At 38.0% G+C, this 18,771-nt stretch overlaps 1 protein-coding gene across 2 annotated transcripts in view; it reads right to left on the bottom strand.

Moving 5' to 3' along the window:
• Positions 1-4,857: 4,857 nt before the first annotated feature.
• The window catches only part of RGS20 (regulator of G protein signaling 20), a 48,102-nt gene continuing 34,188 nt past the window's right edge, over positions 4,858-18,771 (bottom strand). For both annotated transcript variants that reach the window (XM_072034609.1, XM_027452224.3), the window contains exons 2-5: positions 13,719-13,867; positions 8,444-8,530; positions 7,352-7,586; positions 4,858-6,061 (exon numbers count right to left, since the gene is read on the bottom strand). In XM_072034609.1, the coding sequence (XP_071890710.1) occupies positions 5,873-6,061; positions 7,352-7,586; positions 8,444-8,530; positions 13,719-13,867 (660 nt within the window). In that variant the 3' untranslated portion in view covers positions 4,858-5,872. The remainder of the gene's footprint in view (positions 6,062-7,351; positions 7,587-8,443; positions 8,531-13,718; positions 13,868-18,771) is intronic.

The raw sequence follows: 18,771 nt of genomic DNA on the forward strand, positions 1-18,771 counted from the left end.
TTTTTTTTCAAAGCAGCATACATGCCTGAATTTAGCCTTTGGTTTGACACAACCAACATTTCCTTAAATGCCTTCCTATAGCTAATAGTCGGTAGGGCCAGGTTGCTCAACTGTAATGGTGAATGTTAAAATATTTTTTCATTTTTATAAGTAAGTTCACATTAAAATTCTATCAATTAAAAATTTTGGTAATCAGTTTGTGTTTTTTTTTTTTCCCTATGTGAATGATGTACTTACTGTGTGTGTGTGTGTATTATATATATTACGTTCTGAAGCATACACCTTCTTCCGATACATATTTTACCTCTCCACATTTGTTCGGTTGTAAGACTGGAATTTACTTTTTGCTGCTGTATTCACTAATTTTGCAAAGAGTCAAGGTACCTGACTGAATTTAATTATGCTGAAACTGCTTGCTAACTAAATCTCTGGTGTGTACATACCAGTTCTTAACTTGGACTAAATTTGTGGTCATGGGTTTTGGAGCTTTATTAATGGATGCAGTAACCTCTTTTGTGATGATTGGTTAAGCTTGTTTATGCAACCAGCTTTGATCAATGCAATTTATTTTATTGCCCAAAGCATGTATTTTAGATGTTATCAGTAGGTATTATTTCTAGGAATATCTTAAAATAGTCAGTTAAATCTGATTTGATTGTTCACTTTTCCTTATTGTGCTCGAAAACCAACTTTGCTTTACACATTGTATATAAGCAAAACCATTTTGTTGTGGCCTGTCCTGCTGACACCAAGCTGACCAATTCATGACAAGACAAAATGGCTGGGAAATTAATATTAAATTCATGTCATATGAATGGCATTAATTTTGTTCATGAACTGAATTTTGAGATGTTGAATATCTGATGTAAATCATAGACCTGCAGGCAAGAATAAATGTTTAAAACGACGACCTTTTCCATATGTGGGATGATAGAAATACTGTTTTGCTACAGCCTGCTTTTTAACAGTGCACGAGGTTAGAAGTACTTTCAGATGCACTCTCCACAAGAACACGTCAACGTCTTTAGAAGAGATGGAGATCTCATGCTGTACCTAGGTCTACGTTATCTAATTTATCAAAGCCTGGGGCTGAGGAGGTCCATCCTGACAGTGTATATAGGACTTGTGGGGAAGGGTGGGGAGAGTACATGCAGTCCCTGGAGAATAAATTCATTGACTGTAAAGGAAACAAATGAATTTTTGGCGGGTGGTTTTTGCGTGATGGAGGCTGTCTTAACACGAGATTGAAATAGTGTGACAACACCCGAGCTTTGCGGGACTATAAGTGTTTGGTAAATACTTCATAGAGCAAGCTTTTCCAGTCAGTTCATTCAAGGAAGAAAAAGTGGCTTTTCTGTTGAAAGGAAAAATGTTTAAAATGAAGTTTAGTTATGGATCTTTTTAAACACTTCTTAGGCAGAACATTGTTCAGCATTTCAAAGTTTCTTCCATAATTTTGTATAAAAATGTTTAATTGAACTTATTTGATAACACTGCCTTCATCCGGAAAACATTTATTTTTCTATTAGTAGAATGGGTTTATTTTCAGCCTATGTGTAGAAACTTTGGCAAGAATGCTTCTTCGGAAGTTATTTAGATGCATAATTGATTATTTAAAAAAAAAAAAAGAAATATTGTTTAAGAGAGCAGCAAACTAATCACAGCTGTTTGATATGAGTACTTTGGACAGTGCTGTGTTTGGGTGCATTTGTAAAGAAACAAGTCCAAAAATTATGATAAAAAGGATTGCAAATTGGATGACAAGACCTAAATTTCTGTTTCTGTTCAAAGCAAAATACATATGTTATATATGTATATATTATATACATGTATACATATATGTTAAAAAATATATAAAGGACAGGCAGAAATTGGTTTGCATGATCTTCCTCATGCTGCTTGTCCTTTAATCTTTATGCACATCGGTGACAGGCAAGAAAACTCCTATTTAAGGAAAATACGGTAATTGCCTGTCTGTACTTACCAAATTACATCTGGACTTTATTAAAAGAGCTAGAACTGCAATATTGTTTTCTTTGTTGTAGGTGTATCCAGCAGGAGTTCAAATAAAATGTTTGTTTCACCTGATGTTACCTTACAGCCGTGGTAGCAGCTTCACCCCTCACTCTTGGTCTTTGCAGTAAAGAGGACAGTTTCTTTCTTGCAGGAGAAGGGTGATGTCCAAGAAGTAGATCCAAAAGAAACCATAGGTGCCTAAAATCTCTTCATGCTTCATTTTGTTTACCGGAGTCCAAAAAGGAACATACTCAGCAGTGAGCTTTGGATGCACATCTGTTCAACAGGTGCTTCACTTCTCCTAGGCTTATTCCTCTTAAAGGTGGAGTGAGAAAAGGTATTTAAGAAGTGCCGTCTTCGTGTTCTTGTTTGAAAGGCTTTAGGTTCCTGCTGCTCAGAAAACGCTTCTGGCTTCTGGATCCTGAGCTGGAAGGCATCTCCTCACACATAATTCTGTTAACACGCACAGGAGAATGTTGGGGTCTAAAATTATTTTGTCCTGACCATCTTTTTGATGTGTCTTCTGTTGTGGTAGATCATCACTGCTCTTGACTTACTTTTTTTTTTTTTTTTTTTTTTTAAACCATTTGTAAAGATTTGGGATAAGTATAGAAAATGTGGGATTAGTATAGAAAAACTTTTATTATTGTCATTAATATGATACTGATACCATTTAAGGCAGAATACTTGTGTGTGCTCTGTTTAGAGCAAACTTGTTTAAAGATGACACTGAGATAGATGATCACTCATCACTTCCTGTTTCAGCTATTCTTTTTAATCAGGAAGAATGCATAATGTTTGTGATCAGTTTTAATCTATATAGTAGAATGTTTTGGGCTGTTTTTTTTCTTTTTTTTTCCCATTTGTATTGTGCTAATTACTTTGGAATGTAAAGGTCAGTGCAAAGCACAATATGCTGGCTGAAGGAGCCAAGGAGCCCATACAATTTTAATACTACTTAGCAGGCTCATGGAAAGAGCAGTCTTTAACAGTATGTGTGTTCAGTGGGAGCTACTGGTTTGTAAAGAGCAGACATTGAAGAAAATAGCAGTGGACTGGAAAGTTGTTACAGCTTAATGATATCCTGCGGTTAGGTAAATGCCAAGGCAAGCCAGCCATGCTTATTTTCAAGCTAGGATAAATCGACTTTGTGGTACTTTATGAATTATAAATAATATCTTGTGTCAATATCACTGTTTTCTCCTCCAAGCCCTAGAACAGCATCTCCACTGTAACATTTCAATGTAATTCACATTTGCCCTGAGAAAAGTTTGTGTGTAATTAGCAAGTACAAAGTAATGAAATGCAGTTAAAAAACCTGTCTTACGCGGGTGGGTTTTTGTTTTGCCTTTTTTTCCTCCTTCAATTAAATCCAACATAACACCCTCGGAATAATGTGGTTTAGTGGAGGGGTTGTGTTTTTAAGAGATCTTCTCAGGATACCTGGGGACAAGCATTCTGCCACTGGTGTAGACTGAAAGCTTGAATCTAAAACAAAAGATAAATGTTGAAGATTTTTAAGGAAAGATGGGCATTTTAAACATCAGATGTTGTAATGCAAAAGCATTGCTTAGGTGTTATGGCACATGGAAAGGAAGTTTAGAAATCACTACTTTTAATGGTCTGATGTTAGCCATAGAACTGCCCAAGCCAATATAGCTTTGTCTCCCCTTTAATTTCAGCGTATCTCTTTCTTGCAGGATAATAGAATATATTGTCTGCTGTAAAGCATGAGCGTTCAGTCTGTCTTCCAGCTCTTAATGAGGTATCTTTGCAGGGAAGAGAGATAAGTTAAAAGAAACTGTATCATCCATCTCATGAAATGATACACTTTGAACTTTTTCTGATGTGTGTGTCTGATCTTTCCAGCAAGCAGAATTTGACCTAGTTAAACTTACTTTGTCAGTTTAGAGCAGTCTCACCCGACCTGATTAAAAGAGCAGCTATGGCATCCTCAGTTTGACTGCAGGCTCCCGTGAATGCTGCCTTACCAACAGGTCTCGTTTGATCTTTTGTTGAATTTGCTGCCTGCCATGTAATATTTTCCATAAACCGAGGGTGTACTGTTAGTGCTTTGGGGTATGTCTACTACAAAGTCAGCTGAGATGACCAATGTCCATACATTAAGCAGTGGCAATCCCTAACTGGACCATAACAAGGCCCTGTCCAACCTGGTCTAGTGGGTGGCATCCCTGCCCATGGCAGGAGGGTGTGAGCAAGGTGACCTTTCAGGTCCCTTCCAACCGTTCTATGAGTCTGTGATATGATTCATGTCTTCAGTAGTAGTATACAGAAGGAATTCAACCTTTTTTGTTGCTCTCAGGGTGTATTATTTTTCTCTATATTTCTAAATGGTGTGTTGAATACTGTCTTGGTTTTTGGAAGATGATAGAAACCAGTTCACAGCTGTTGTTAACTTACCTTGTATCAGATCTCCTCCTGTGATGCTATGCAATGAGAAAGCTCCTTACTATTTGTTTGACACTGCAAATGCACTAAGGGGTGATCATGTCTCCTGGCTGGTGTATTAAGGAAACAAATGGATCTCCTAAATTCTGCCTTCTTTGGTTCTAGAACCAAATTGCCCAAATTCTAGAATTTGCCCAATTTGTTTCATTTAAATAAATGTGCGGCTAAAACTACAGTTTAATGGAAGTCCACTGTAAGCTCCAGAGTTTAATACAGTGGAATTGTAGTGGATCACGTAATTTAAAATGAAGAATTTACGAGAATAACAGGTCTTCAAATGGATTGTGCAGATTCAGCTTGCTTTCTTCCTACTGCTTCCTGTGATTACTGATTTTGAGATAGGACTGGAAATCAAGTGCAATGCTTTGGGGATACTGTAATGAATGGAGTTTATTAGTGGACGGAGATGTTGCTTTTCTTTTGGACAGTCTGAAATAGTGCTGTGGAACAGGATAGTGCCAGCTTCCTTCTTTTCTCAATGTAATGTACAAATATCTGTTATATAAACCATAGAAGCTCTGTCAGCTAACAGGACAATTTAATATGTACAAAACCAAGATGATTGATACCACCATCCTTTCAGGAACAAATAGTGAAATGCTTTTTACATCCCTACAGAAGGAAGATAAATGTGAGAATTGTGCTTTATTTGAGAATTTAAATGCCCAGACTCTTCTTCCTCTTAATTAAATAATTTAACTTTATAAACATGAACAATATGAACTTAAAAATGCTTTCAGCAGACTCTAGTAATAAAATAACATTTTTTTTTCAGCAAAAGGTTTTATAGGCATCATTATTTCAACCATTAGCTTCCATAAACTTGAGATTGCCATACTGATTTCCATTATCACATTGTATGCACCTTAAATATACCAAGGGAAGTGGTGTGTACCTGTGCCAGGCACAATTCACAGAGGTTGTGAAATGCAGTTTAGTGTAACCCAGATTTTGCCACTACAACTGTTTTTACTTTGGTCACAGTGAGGATGGGGGCAACTGATTTGGCTTTCAAGAAAATTCTGGCACTCCACTTAAAAATTAGTTTTCATGCTCAGTTGGCATTTGTACTTCAGATACACATTATAAGAGATCTGTGTGTGAGTTGCATGCTGCATTGTAAAAATACTGGGTTCTTTTTTTTTTTTTTTTTTTGAACGTTAACATCTTCTCTTCACTCTCTTTTCCAAAGTAATACTTGATTTGATCAGAAACTGCAGTTAGCTGATTGTGTCAGAGCCCTGTGTGGGTTTCAAACATTCAGTCTGTAGTAAAACTTGCCTGAGTTATTTTCAGGTAAATATCCGATCAATACTAAATTCCCTGTTGATTGGTATAGCCCAGAGTCCCATTTGTTTTAAAATAAATACATTTAAGAAAAAAAATCCTATGCTTCGATGGATTTTTCAGATAAGGACCGAAGCAAGTCCTTATAAATAGCCGAGTTCATAAACCGTGGGTAGGAGTCTCTGTGCATTAAGGTATAAATTTGAAGCTGTGCGTCATCGAAGGTGTGTTGTGAGGGTTCCAGCATATTTCGGTTAATAACTTCCCTTACTCTGGAGTCCAGACTGACCTGCATATTAAAATAAAAAGTCATGTAAATAATAGTGGTGTACAGTAGCTGATTTTTTTTTTTTTTTGTGTGTGTGTGTATGTGGTGTTGTTCTATTGGCATGAAAAAGCAAGTATTTTTAATAGCTTCAGAGTCTAAGGACTGTTAAATATACTTACAGGAAAAATGACTGCTGAAATTTGGCAGTAGTAACCTGCTGAGTATGTGGTTAGAGAAACTTTCTCACTGGAGCAACCTTACTTTGAATATCACTGCCTGCAATCCCGTTGTTACTAAAACCTGAGAGACTGGTAGGCTATTCCCAGCCCAGCATCCTGCTCTGTAGTAGAGAGGCTCTGTAATGTTTTGTGACAGTTTGTTTCCTCGGGAAGTAGCGCTTTTGGAAAGAGACTGAATGTGGAGTAAGCAGGATGACGCAGACGGAAGCTGTAACCTGGGAAGCTGTTGCTTAATCAAATTCCTATGTTAAAAAGCAGAATGAATTGATGTGGACTGAAAGTATGGTTACATAATGATTCCAAGCATCACTTTTATGCTGTATTTCTTTTTCCTGCGAATACTAGAAGATAGAAAGATGCTAACATTACTGGAAAGCACTGTCTAGATTTAAACATTATTTTTATACGTACAGTTTGCACCACAAGTAATGGAGTGTATGAATTTTTTAGGAAAATAGAAGGGTTTAAAATTCCAGCATACTTCTAGGATTATATTCAAACCGTGAACTAAGATGTCTTTGAAATTTGACATGCTTGTTAGCAGCAAGGAGACAAGTAGGTTTGAAATTTCAAGAAGCTGGAGGCTTTGTTCTGTACTGTACTTTGTCAGCTGCTCTTTGTGCTTTGCAATCATGCAAGTTGCACATATTGCACAAGACCAGTTTGTGCTGTGCAAGCAACACTCTCTTTGTGGTTACTTTGCTTTTGGAGACCCAATCTCCACACACACAGACACACACCAAAAAAATCCACACTGATTTGTCCAACAAATAAAACTTAAGGATAAAATCTTCACCTGTATGTTAGTTATGCCTCAAACTAAATTCTTCACATCAGCACGTCAAGGTAGCATAGGAAGTGTTTTCTTCTAGCCAAAAAGAAAGTAGTACTGAAAGTAGTGCTGACTCTCACCTCAAGGTTTGCCTTTTAGCACTAGATCTCTCCTTGTTAGCAGTGAAATGTGGGAGCACAGGGAAAGAAGAGTTATCCCTGGGTATTTTTGTGGCTTTAAACACGTTAGAATTAACTGTGCAAAATGGCATCAAAGAATGTATTAGGGAAAGCAATATACCTCTTTTGGAGAAAGGATAGAAATGTAATCTTCATAAATTAGCCTTGCTTTTTCTTCAATGACACTTTTGTTGGACTCCTGTTTCAGTTCCTCACAAGCCATCCAGAAAAGCATGTTTTCTTCACTGAATTCTGTTCGTAGAAATTCACGGAAAGCATTTCGGCCGGCTGGCGTAAACATCAGCTTGTCAAATGATTGAGCCCAGGCATTTACTTCTTCAAGAGTAGGAGCAGGGCTGGAGGAAGGAGGAGAGGAGGGCAAGAAGAGAGAAATGAGTGATTGTTACTTCAACACTTTTCATCTGGCAGGAGGCATCTGCCGTCATGATGGAAAAAAATGCAAGGCTCACGTGCCTCTGAATTCTGCACTGCAGCTACCCAGGTGTAAACTCCAGTAAATGTAAGATGCTTTTCTCTATCAAAAGCTCAGATGCAGGTGATCGCCTGTACTTTGCAGAAAGTGTACTTTACTGCTCTAAGTAATTGCAGTAAAAAAGTGCCTCAGCAACAATTAAGCTTTTTTTTTGTTTTGTTTTTAAATTCCTAATAGTTCCTGTGGAATCATTGTTAAAAAAAAAAATCAATAAAAATATTTAAAAAGAAGTAACAATCCAAATACCATAAAAGACACGGTCTGTTACAACTTCAGAGGGGCTCCTGTCTCTTTGCCTAACTCGTAAGAGACAATTACCTGATTCTCAAGAGGATCTGAGCTCCCCTTTGTATTTCTTCCTTTTTTAAGGCTGAGAGCTAGTAGTTAGCTTTGGTATGTATTTGCTGGTTGGGAAAATGATGTATTTAAAAATATTTCAGGGGAAAAAAAAAAAAAAAGAGGAGTCTGTAATTACTACGTTTTTTTATTGTTGTACTGTGAAAGTTGGGATATGTTTATACACTGCATATAAATAAGGTAAAAAATTATAGATCAGACCTCTGGTTCTTTAGGGGGCAAGAGACGGATGACTTGCAAATTCAGCTCAAATGACAAATGGATAATCGTAGTTAGTTGCACATGTCAGGGGATTCACTTGATTTAGCGTGGTTTGGGTTTGTTTCGTTCTTAGTTTGACAGAACACTTCAGAAAGACCATACCTTTCCTCGCAGTTTGGAATACCCTCTGCTTGGAGTTCATGGGATGTTCTCCTTGTTCTCTCCTCCTCTTGATTTCTAACAGTAAGACTGCAAGGTAGCAATTAATTTGTCAGTTTCATAAAGGGAAAGACTGAACATACAGCAGATGCTTCTCCTCTAATATTAAAAAAAATAATAATAAAAAAAATCATCTAAAGGAACAGAAGCTAACTGTAGCCACAGTACTCATAGTTATACTCTGATGCTAGCTCTGCTGTTGTGTAAACCTGCAAACTTAGAGCAGAACTGTTCAATATCATATATATCACTGTATAGAAAGTGTATGTACACACAAGGAGCCTTTAATAGCTACAAAATCTCTCTGTACTCCATTGAGGTTCATTATGCTGTGTTGATTGTGTGCTTGATGCAGTGTTCTCACATGAGTTACACTTGATGCAGTGGTTTTATGCAAGCTAAACTTCAAGCTTGTTTGTTTGTTTTGCACCCTGGCTATTTTTTATATCCATAGGGGCATGATGAGTGCCAAGATTCTGGTTTAGAGTGGTGACACCGCATCACTCAAGAAAGCCTGAATTCAGGAGCTGGAGCTGAAGCTCTAAGCAAGGTAGATCCTTCTGTATGCCTTGTTGAAAGAGCAAGCATCCTTCAGAGATCACATGGAGACACAGCCACGTTGTGTGGTTATGAACTGCAGCATTAAGTAAATGCTAGTATATACATCTGAATTTGAGGCCTGTAGAAAAACAGCAGCTCACTGCTAAATATCGTTTTGACTATGTTTGACTGGAAATGAGTATTAGCTTGTTTGTAGCATTAAAAGAAAAAAAAAACGTGCTGCAGTCACTAGTGACCACTGAGAATTTTTAATGACCCTTGGAAGGGTAGGTGTCAACTCCAGCTGCTTTTCTCAAAGGTCAATATAAGTAAGTAGTGAGTTGTTAAAAAAAAAAATCCTTTTAGAGTTGCAGATGATTCTTTTGATACTGAATTTCAGCATATGCATGTTTCCTTTAGCACATGGGGACTGTACTCCAGATTACCATAGTTTAATGAGAAATACAGGTGCGCACACATACGTTCATATAATCTGTAAAACTGCTTAGAGTTTGTCAAGAAGCAAAGGTCCCAGTGAATTACAGCCGTACCTTATATGAAACAAATCCTTCAGCTGAAATAAAGCAGTACAGTTGTTACAAATTCTAGGAAAATACCAAACTCAGTTCCTTCATTTGTATTTTACTTTAAAGTAAATGTTGTAACAGTTTTGATGTCTTAATCCCTGAGACTCTCATTTATCTCTAGCAGGGCTTTTTGTTAAACCAGCTGATTCTTATTTCCATTCTTCCTTTTAAGCTCATGGCTCTGTCTTATTTGCAGCCTTACTATTTACTGCTTGCTCCTTCTCTTGCTCTCTCCAGTGGTAGTCCATAATCTCCATAATTATGGAGGATGGAGAATTGTAACATTTTAAAGTTTGAGAAGAGTGGCTGGAGGCTTGACAATAGGGGAGAGAGGTGTTACTTCTCTTTGCCAAGGTGTGCATTGAAGAGGTAGGAAAACTTTCCTGTTGTGAAGTACAAGAGCAAGCATGTTGCCTACTGCAAACACATTCTTCTGCAACATCTTGTAGAGCTTAGGGATATGGTTTAGTGGGGACTGTTAGCGTTAGGTCAGAGGTTGGACTCGATGATCTTGAGGTCTCTTCCAACCTAGAAATTCTGTGATTCTGTGATCTGAACCATACATTCAAACCAACGAACTATTTGATTTCGCTTTTTCAGAAAAGAAAACAAGTAGTTAAAGAATGTTAGTGCTCTGTTCTCTTTGGGACTATGGGATTCAGACTTTTACTAAGTACCAGTAGTGTTGGCCTTTTTAATATGAAAAGTGGTATATTATGCATTCCTCACACACGTACACAAGAATTTATGTGCTTGTCAGAGTTCTTAATCTGAAGGAGCCATCAGATCCAATGGAAAGGATTTCAGTCTTCATAGGATAATGCGCAGAAGGGTAGAAAGATGAAATTAAGTTTCTTTAAGAGAACACGGCTTCTCTCACAAAGTACCCCTGCAGGCTGGCTGACTTCCCAGAAACGTACAGGTAAACATAGCAAAGAGACTAAACATGCAGTGCTGCATCTTCTCAGGTTTTGGAAGAGTGATGAACTGCGGGCTTGAGTTTTAACTGTAGTGCGAGCACAGGCTGTGAGAATCTGGCTGAGAGACTTGTTTCACCATTTCTTCTTTCTAAGTCTACTATTAGGAGTATGCTGAATATTGGATGTTCTGCAACTCAGCTGCATGACTCATGCAGACTGTTATTTTTGTTCCTATTCATAATTTTTCTGCTCAAAGCACTTGAGCTATTTTGAGGAAAGGCTTTATGAATAGGAAATAAAAATAGCTTAATTACGGTTTGTTTTGCATTTCTTGCTACTAGAAAACAATTGTTCTAAAAGAAATCACAAATTATTTTAAAGCTAAAACAAGCTGCTCTGTTTTGGAGCTTGTATTGGCTTCCCAGATGATTCTGAAATGCAAATAGGAATTTTAAGCATCATGAAATTTGGGTAATTTAACACACTCTGAGTAAATTGCTTTCTCTGAATTGTTTGAATAGTGGGATGCACAGATAATGAGCATTCTCAAGAATATCAGGTAAGACATTAAAAAAGCAGTTTAGCAACAATTTAAAAGATGGAATGCAATTTTTATGTACTCTGATTTGACAGATTTTTTTTTTCTTTTATGGAAAGATGTTTGTATGTGTAACATGCAGCTCCAACCTGAGCCACTTGAGATGGCACTGGACAGTTGTTCAGATGACACCGGTATTTGTATAGCGAGGCTTTAACATAGGTACCACTCTGCGAGGTAACAAACTCCAATCCTGACCAGGCACAGTAATTACCTCTCTCTAAACGCTACCTTAGTTTACCTCAATGCACCTGCTGAAAAGCTTTGTAGAATCAGAGCCAGAGTACTTGACATCTTGCAAAAAACAGAAGCTTTTTGACCCTACAAGATATTCACTGTTTGCATTCAGGCAGGGTTGGGTCTGTATAACTTCTGATAAGCTGAGTACCAATAGCAGAGGAATGATGAGCCTGCTCTGCCCTTACTGCTCGTGTTCTTCTCTAAAGCATTTACTTCTAACTGCTCGTGTGTGTGTGTAGGGGGGAAGTAATGGTGAATAGATTCCCTGTCTGGCCAGGCAGGTTGTTTTATGACTTCCTCCCTTCACCTCAGTGCCAGGTTTACTTGCTCTGAAGTGCTTATGTGGTGGATTTATAAGAAGCACTCAGCTTGCTGTCAGTGTTTTGGCTGAACTCCTATGGATGTTTAAGACTTGTCTTTATTTCAGTGCAAATTCTGGTCTCAGCCATTAATTAATAATGGGCCCAAACAGAAACAGAACTGAGTACAGCAAGCTTTACTTGAATTTGGAATGGAATCAGCTGGATCTGGAGGAGCTGATATGAGAGAGAAAGTGAACAAATCATTACTTTAAGGAATCAAGTGATTCCTTTTCCTCTCTTGCTGTGCTTCCTTGATTAATTTTTCTGTTCAACATCTTGCAGTGGGAGTTCTTTGGAATTGTGTTCTGCCTCATCCTTATTTAATAATGCATGCAGTGTTTAAAGTCTCTAATCCCAAGGGTTAAATTCATATGAATTGTAGGTGCCATGGGTTGACGCTGCTAATTAATGACAACAGATCTGCTGGAACGGACACTTGGTTATTAGTTTCCTGACTAATGAATTCTTACACCTACTCCTAACTCCCTTTAATACAGTCTGTGCTGCTCCTAAGTCCCAATCCTAAATCCAAAACTATTACATATTCTGGTATTGCTTTCAGTTTTTACTGAGAGCCCGGGTGAAGCTCAAGGCTGAGAAGTACACAGTGGTGGCAACAGGTGTAATGGCAGAGTAAAACTTCAAGGCATAAGGTGTTGAGAAACAAGTGAAAGATGGTTTAAAAACTGGCGGTGACTGAGGATCACTGGTATTATTCAAAAACGTGGTCAGATGATTCTTATAACTAGTATAAGCTGTGAAGTATTCGTTTAGAATGTGATACACCAGGTAAGAACTGCCAGTTCAAGGAGAAGGCTAAGAACAAGCAGCAGAAAAAAACAGATACCAGGAAATTAAAAAAAAAAAAAAAAAAAGTGTGTGTGTTAAATTTTTCATTCTGTTTCCAAAAAACATTAAAAAAGCAAGATATATCCTCACACATGTAGTTACATAGGGATTGGTTAAGCTTGTCCTATTCCTTCAGCTGTTCAGGTGTTGCAAGCTCTGACCTTGTGTCCTAAGTTGGACAACAGAAAGGGAGTGCTTTTTGGAGCCACGGGCTGAGATGCAAGCCGTTTGGTACCATAGCATTAGCAGAGTGAGCATTTTAAAGTGGAGAGCTGTGATATAACCAGGCTTTTGGACATCACCATAACTATTTACATAATACATGATTTTTTTTTCTCCTTTTTAATTTTTTTTAAATAAAAATAGATCTGATTTCAATAATAAGTGCTGCTTTTGGTACTGTATAAAATGGCACTGAGAATATAATTTCTGTGTGTTAAAGGCATATTAGCCATATAGCTCCTTTTTGCATAACTGGAGTTGTGTAGAAATGCTTTAGAGGAAGGTATCTATTTAGGTATGAAATCCTGATAAATAGAATAGCAATTTTGTCTAGGGGTGAATAGCTATATAGGTAGAAATCGAATCAGAGTTGGATGCTCTTCAGCAGAAATATGCAGACTGAGGATGATAAGGATTTCTAAAAGGAGGCATGTAAGAGTACTTTACAGAGCCCTTAATACCCATAGTAAAAAATACTCTTACTGCTACATTGTTGTGGTGTTTTCTTAAAACTTCAGTCAAATGTGTTAGCTGAGCTTCATTAAAAGGGGGTCACTTCCATGTGTGTAGGTGTGCACCTGCAAAGCCTAGAGGAAGGCTAAGGCAAGGACTAAAATATCATTTTTTTTAAAATGCTTTCCTACTCTGATCTCTTCTAAAGATACTGTACAGAGATTTTATATATATAAATATATATACACACACATTATTTAAATGGCAAATAAAAAAGCACTACAGCAGAAGGCTGTGTCTAGTACTAGCGCACAGTCATCTCTCTCACGGTCCCAGCCCTGCAGAATTTCCCAGGTGTTTTGTTTAGCTTATGCTGTCCTACACGCTGCCTGTTACCTCCCTTCTCCTACTCTGTTCCCCAGAGGCTTGAATAAGAGCGTGTAGTACCATGAGCAGCTGCAGCAGCAGCACCAACAAAAGCAGCAGGCGTTGGACCCTCGATTGCCCGTGCTGTGCTGAGCCTGTGCAGCGCCCGGGGTCTCCTGGGTCGTGGACATCTGCCGCTTGCGCATCTCCATCCGCTCCGATCCCATGGGCTGCAAGACAAAAAGAGAAGGGGAAAAGTAAGACACGTGTTTTTTTATTTTTTTTATTTTTATTTTATTTTATTTTATTTTTTTATTTTGCTTTTGTTACAAAAGCCTTACCAAGAACTACTGAAAGCCACAGTTTCAAAAGAACCAAGAAGCTAAAATGCTTCCTTTTACAGAATTTCACAGAATTTTTCTAGGTTGGAAGAGACCTCAAGATCATCGAGTCCAACCTCTAACCTAACACTAACAGTCCCCACTAAACCATATCCCTAAGCTATTTTATTTTTTATTTTATTCGCTATCAAATCTCCTAGGTGTTGAGTCCTGTGGAAAATTCACGCATTTCATTGAAGTGCTGTGATGGAAGGCAAGGGGCCAAGGAGTTCTGCACACAAATGGGAATACAAATGAGAATGGGGAGCCAAGGAGGAGGCTGGTGAAGTGAGGTGTGTCTGTTCTTGGAGAGCCACAGCTCTCAGGGCACTGGCATAAAAGCCTAGTGGTTGCAAGGGATTTCCTGAGGTTTTTGACTTGCAAGGTTGATTCTCGGATACGTAGCTAGCCACCCTTCTGTAGCAAGCACTCCCTTTGCAGGTAGGTTTTTTCAGGTTGCTGAACCTTGTGAGGCTGTGATGATTGTAGGGGAACTAAAATCAGTTGCTACAGATGTTAGTTGTGTGTTGATAATTTAATATCACACTTGCAACACAATCTGATGAGCTGAACACCAGATAGTTAAAAGTTGCCTTCCTCTCTAAAATGTTCAGTAAAGTTTAGGAAGTAATGTTGTAACTTGGGGGGAGGATGCAGGGACATTGTCACAGGCTTCAGTAAGTGCCAGAAGTAAGTGGATTTATTTTAGCAGAGTGCAGCACTGAATTCTGCTGTTTTTTTTTTTTTTTTTTTTTTTCTGCTGAATTTGTTTTTCTATTACCGAGCTTAATAGTTTTTATTTTGTTTTTATGAGAACCACCCACTCTCCCAAGGGAAAAACGTATGACATGCTGAGTAGAAGATGCTCCAGTTTTGCAGAAGAAATAAAACATAAGTACGATGCAGATAGAAATGATAACCAATTTGGTAAACTCCGCAGGCCTGTTCTCACAAGCAATTCCTAAATGACCAGAAACAGAAAATCAGAAAAAGGACATAGCTTCCAAAAAACACGAGACACTTTTTCATTTCAAAATGTGGAAACATAAATGTGAAATGCAGAGGACATCTATAAATTCAGATTTCTTTCCTTCAGAGTTTTATAATATTGAAATAATAGGTATTAATTCATTTCCAGATAGCTATCCTTTTTAAAAAATAATGCATTTTTGTATTTTAGTTAGAAAGTAAAGAAGTATAAAGCATTGTTGGGATGATACTATATCTAACAGCATTTCAGGCTTTCTTGGACATTAAACAATTATTATTAGAAAAGCATAATTTGGAATTAAATATATGCTGTCTATATAGCCTAATCCAGCCACTCTTTTTCTTGAGATGTTTTATGTGGATAGTTCATAAGTTCATCTCTAATCCATTTTACAATTGAACTGACAGTGGTCTGAGAGGACAAGCTGGCTCCCGTTTGCTTTTTTCCAAGCAGAAAGGTAAAAGATGGTGGAAATAGGAGGAATACACTCTTCCTCCCCACTTCATCCCACTACGACTTAATTAAACAAAACTCTTTCTGGATCCACTGTTGCCATCTCAGGTTCTTCTTCAGAATTGTCCTTTGATATCTTTGATGAAGTAGCTGTTCAGCAAAAACTGCCCAGTCGTGTTGTGTTCTTTGGTTTACTTCCGAATCATTCCCCTAACTTGGAAGTTTTCTGGCACTACACATTTTTATGAATGTTCAGCACTGCATGACTTCTCACACAACTTACAGAAAGGGAAGGATTGAGCAAAACAAATTCAACACGTTTTTTTCAGATCAAGTTACGCGTTTTCGTTTTTATTTGGCAGACGTAGACCAACTTTCTCATTGAATAGGCAAGTAGTTTTTGGTCACTTATGTGGTGAAGACTTGTTTTGAAAGATACTTGTAGCAGATAAAGCATGTTTTTGTGATAGCAGAGCTGGGTTGGCGTAACATATATGAGAGGACTGTTGGCTTAAAGACAGCCCAAGCTTTTGTTACAGAGTTTTTCAATGATTTTCTACCACAGGAAATACAGGCTTGCTGACAGCCATACTGCACATATGATAGAGGTTTGGGGTGGATCACAAACTAAACAGGATGTGACTTTCTGAGGTGTATTAGCAGGAATAGTGTTCAGATACAGGAAGTAATTTACTCCTCTGTGTAAACTTACTCCTTGTGAGCATCACATGCCAAGAAAGACAGAGCAAGTAGGGTACACAAGATGTTTAGAAAGCACAACTTACATGGAGAAATTGTAGAAGTTAGGGTTGTTAATCTAGAAAAGCAAACCAAGAAGCATGTTAATCTTCTGATCAAGAAAAGGTTGTTATTGCTCCCTATTCCTTTCAGAGGTAAATAATGGGTTAGCCTGGAGTAAATAAAATCTAGGCTAGATTTTATAGAGTAGCAAGGTAGACAACTTTTTTTTATTACAAAGTTGAAGAAACTCCTTTGGCAAATAGAGTTAAGACCTGTGAGAAAAAAAATACATCAGGCTGGCCCAGATCACAGGACAGGCAATGAGTAAGTGACCCATCCAGCACCACTGTCCTGTTTTTTTTTTTTTTTTTTTTTTTTTTTTTTAATGTAGCTTTGGTTCTAAGCCAAAATATCGTCAAACATATTGTTACCTATAATCACCCACTGGAACCCAACACCCTTTGGCCACATAGTAAAGATAAAAAAGATTAAAAAAAAAAATAATCATGTTTGCACCACAGTTTGTTGCAAATGTATATTCCAGTTGTGATCGTGCTGAGACCGTGTACTGCCAAACATGAACCTGAACATGCTGTAAGAAACAGACTGTGCTCCCAGCTATGTCAGTGCCATGCGTCTAGTCAGGATATGTACTTGTTTTCTGAATTTCTTTGCCTTTTTATTTTTTTAAAAGATGATTATAAAAAAAAAAAAAAAAGTAACAAAAATGCTACAATTTTACAGCTATGTGTGGTGATATAAGAAGTTTACCAAGAGCTCCCTATTTCCCACTGAACCACTCCGTAGCAGGAACAGAGGCAAAGGCACAAAGGCTGAGATTATGCAATTCATCTAGGCACTCAAAGAAAAGTACTTTAAAAAGCATTGAAACCACCTGGGTGTGGATTTGTATACATAAAAGTATAACGATCTTGGAAGGTGTAGTGGAAAAAAGTTATAGAGATGTTACAACTTTTCTGAGGTCATGCAGTGTGCTACTGATAGGACCCAAACAGAAAAGACTCATGTCCGTAGTACTTCTTCTGCTGACTCTACTGGATCCAGAATTTCACCATCACTCTTTCCTTCTTTTTTCCTACAGCTACCACAGCTATGTAATGAGCCCTCCCAGTCAGTCACCAGAATTACTGTTTTGAATTGTGCTGTATGCTTGAATGGGCAGTGGCTTTCCCAATAACTCCAGTGACTAGTATTGGCAGGAATTTACAAAACCATTTGTTGCTAACATTAATTGTAATGTAAAGCAGCAATTTAAACAACTGCTTGACTACCTTGCCTATCTATGGGAATGATGGCCATTACTTTTGTCTTCAGCAGATTTTAAATGCTAATGGCAAAAAGGAGAGGGTTTTTTAGACCTCCCAGTAAACAGTTCTCTGTTCATTAAATGTTATGGTTGCTAATTTTGGGATATCAGATGGACTGACTGGGTCTTGTGGTAGGTGTAAAACCACTTAAAAAAAAAAAATCTAGTCTGTGTTCATTGCATCAGTGAAGAGACTTGCAGTAAACATTATTAATTGGAAGAATTACTGACCTGTGGATCCTACTGCTATAGTAGCTAGTATCAGTGACTTGTTATCTCCTCGAGTTTATCTCATAGTATTCAGCTGAAGGGCCTGAACTATCTGAAATCAAAACGAAAGTGCGACGGCTCATGCTGCAAGAGGACTTTATGTTCCAGACCAACACTGTAGGTGATTAATGACAACATTTCAATCATCATTGGCATTTTGAGCTAATAGCTTACTTTTAAAGTTGTTAAAGGGAATGACATATGTTGATGCTTATGTTTAGCTAAATCTTTTTCCTTCCCATTCCCAGCTGTGATTACACTTTGCAGACTCACAGGTGGTGGAGTGAGGAAGCAGGGTGAGAGGTACCTGTGCACTGCTCCCCTGCCAGCTGCTGCTTTTCATAGGTAGCATAAGAGATGGTTTAAATTCGTCCTCACAACCTGGTTATAATGCTTTGCTTTCTTATTTTGTTTTAAGCTGGAATAATGATCTCTGTTTTCTTGAACCAGTAGCATGATTTTGAAGAGAAACACATGTACAGAGCTGGCCAGGGAAAACATTAGGTGCAGCAATCAGCTAGAAGACTTTGGAGCTTGAGAAGCCCAGACTGATGAAGTATGTATAAATATAAGTGTGCTCAAAGGTGAGGGGTTCCCCAGAGCTGTTACTTGGCCGTGGAACAAGAGGGTGCATTCCTGAGGAAAGCAAGGTATACGGACATCCTCCTGCATCTGGTGCCTTCAGGTCACTCAAATCAGACAGCAGACTGTTGTTCTGCCACTATGGCACTGAAATGGGAAAGGAGCAGTGGATAGGTTTATCCTCAGAGAAATTTTGTAATCTTCATGAAGGTCAGTATCTCACAGGTTCAAGTCCAAGTTACTGGCCTGTTGATTTCGAAAGTCACTTGGATAGTCACACGGAGCTCTAGTGCTTTGCCTTTTTAAGTTTCAGGCAAGACTGTATCACTTCTTCAAGGTAGGAAAAGAAAAGTCCAGGAGGAGAGTTTATGGAGAAATTCATCAACCTAG

Source organism: Anas platyrhynchos, chromosome 2 (assembly GCF_047663525.1).
Source record: "Anas platyrhynchos isolate ZD024472 breed Pekin duck chromosome 2, IASCAAS_PekinDuck_T2T, whole genome shotgun sequence".
Lineage (NCBI taxonomy): Eukaryota > Metazoa > Chordata > Aves > Anseriformes > Anatidae > Anas > Anas platyrhynchos.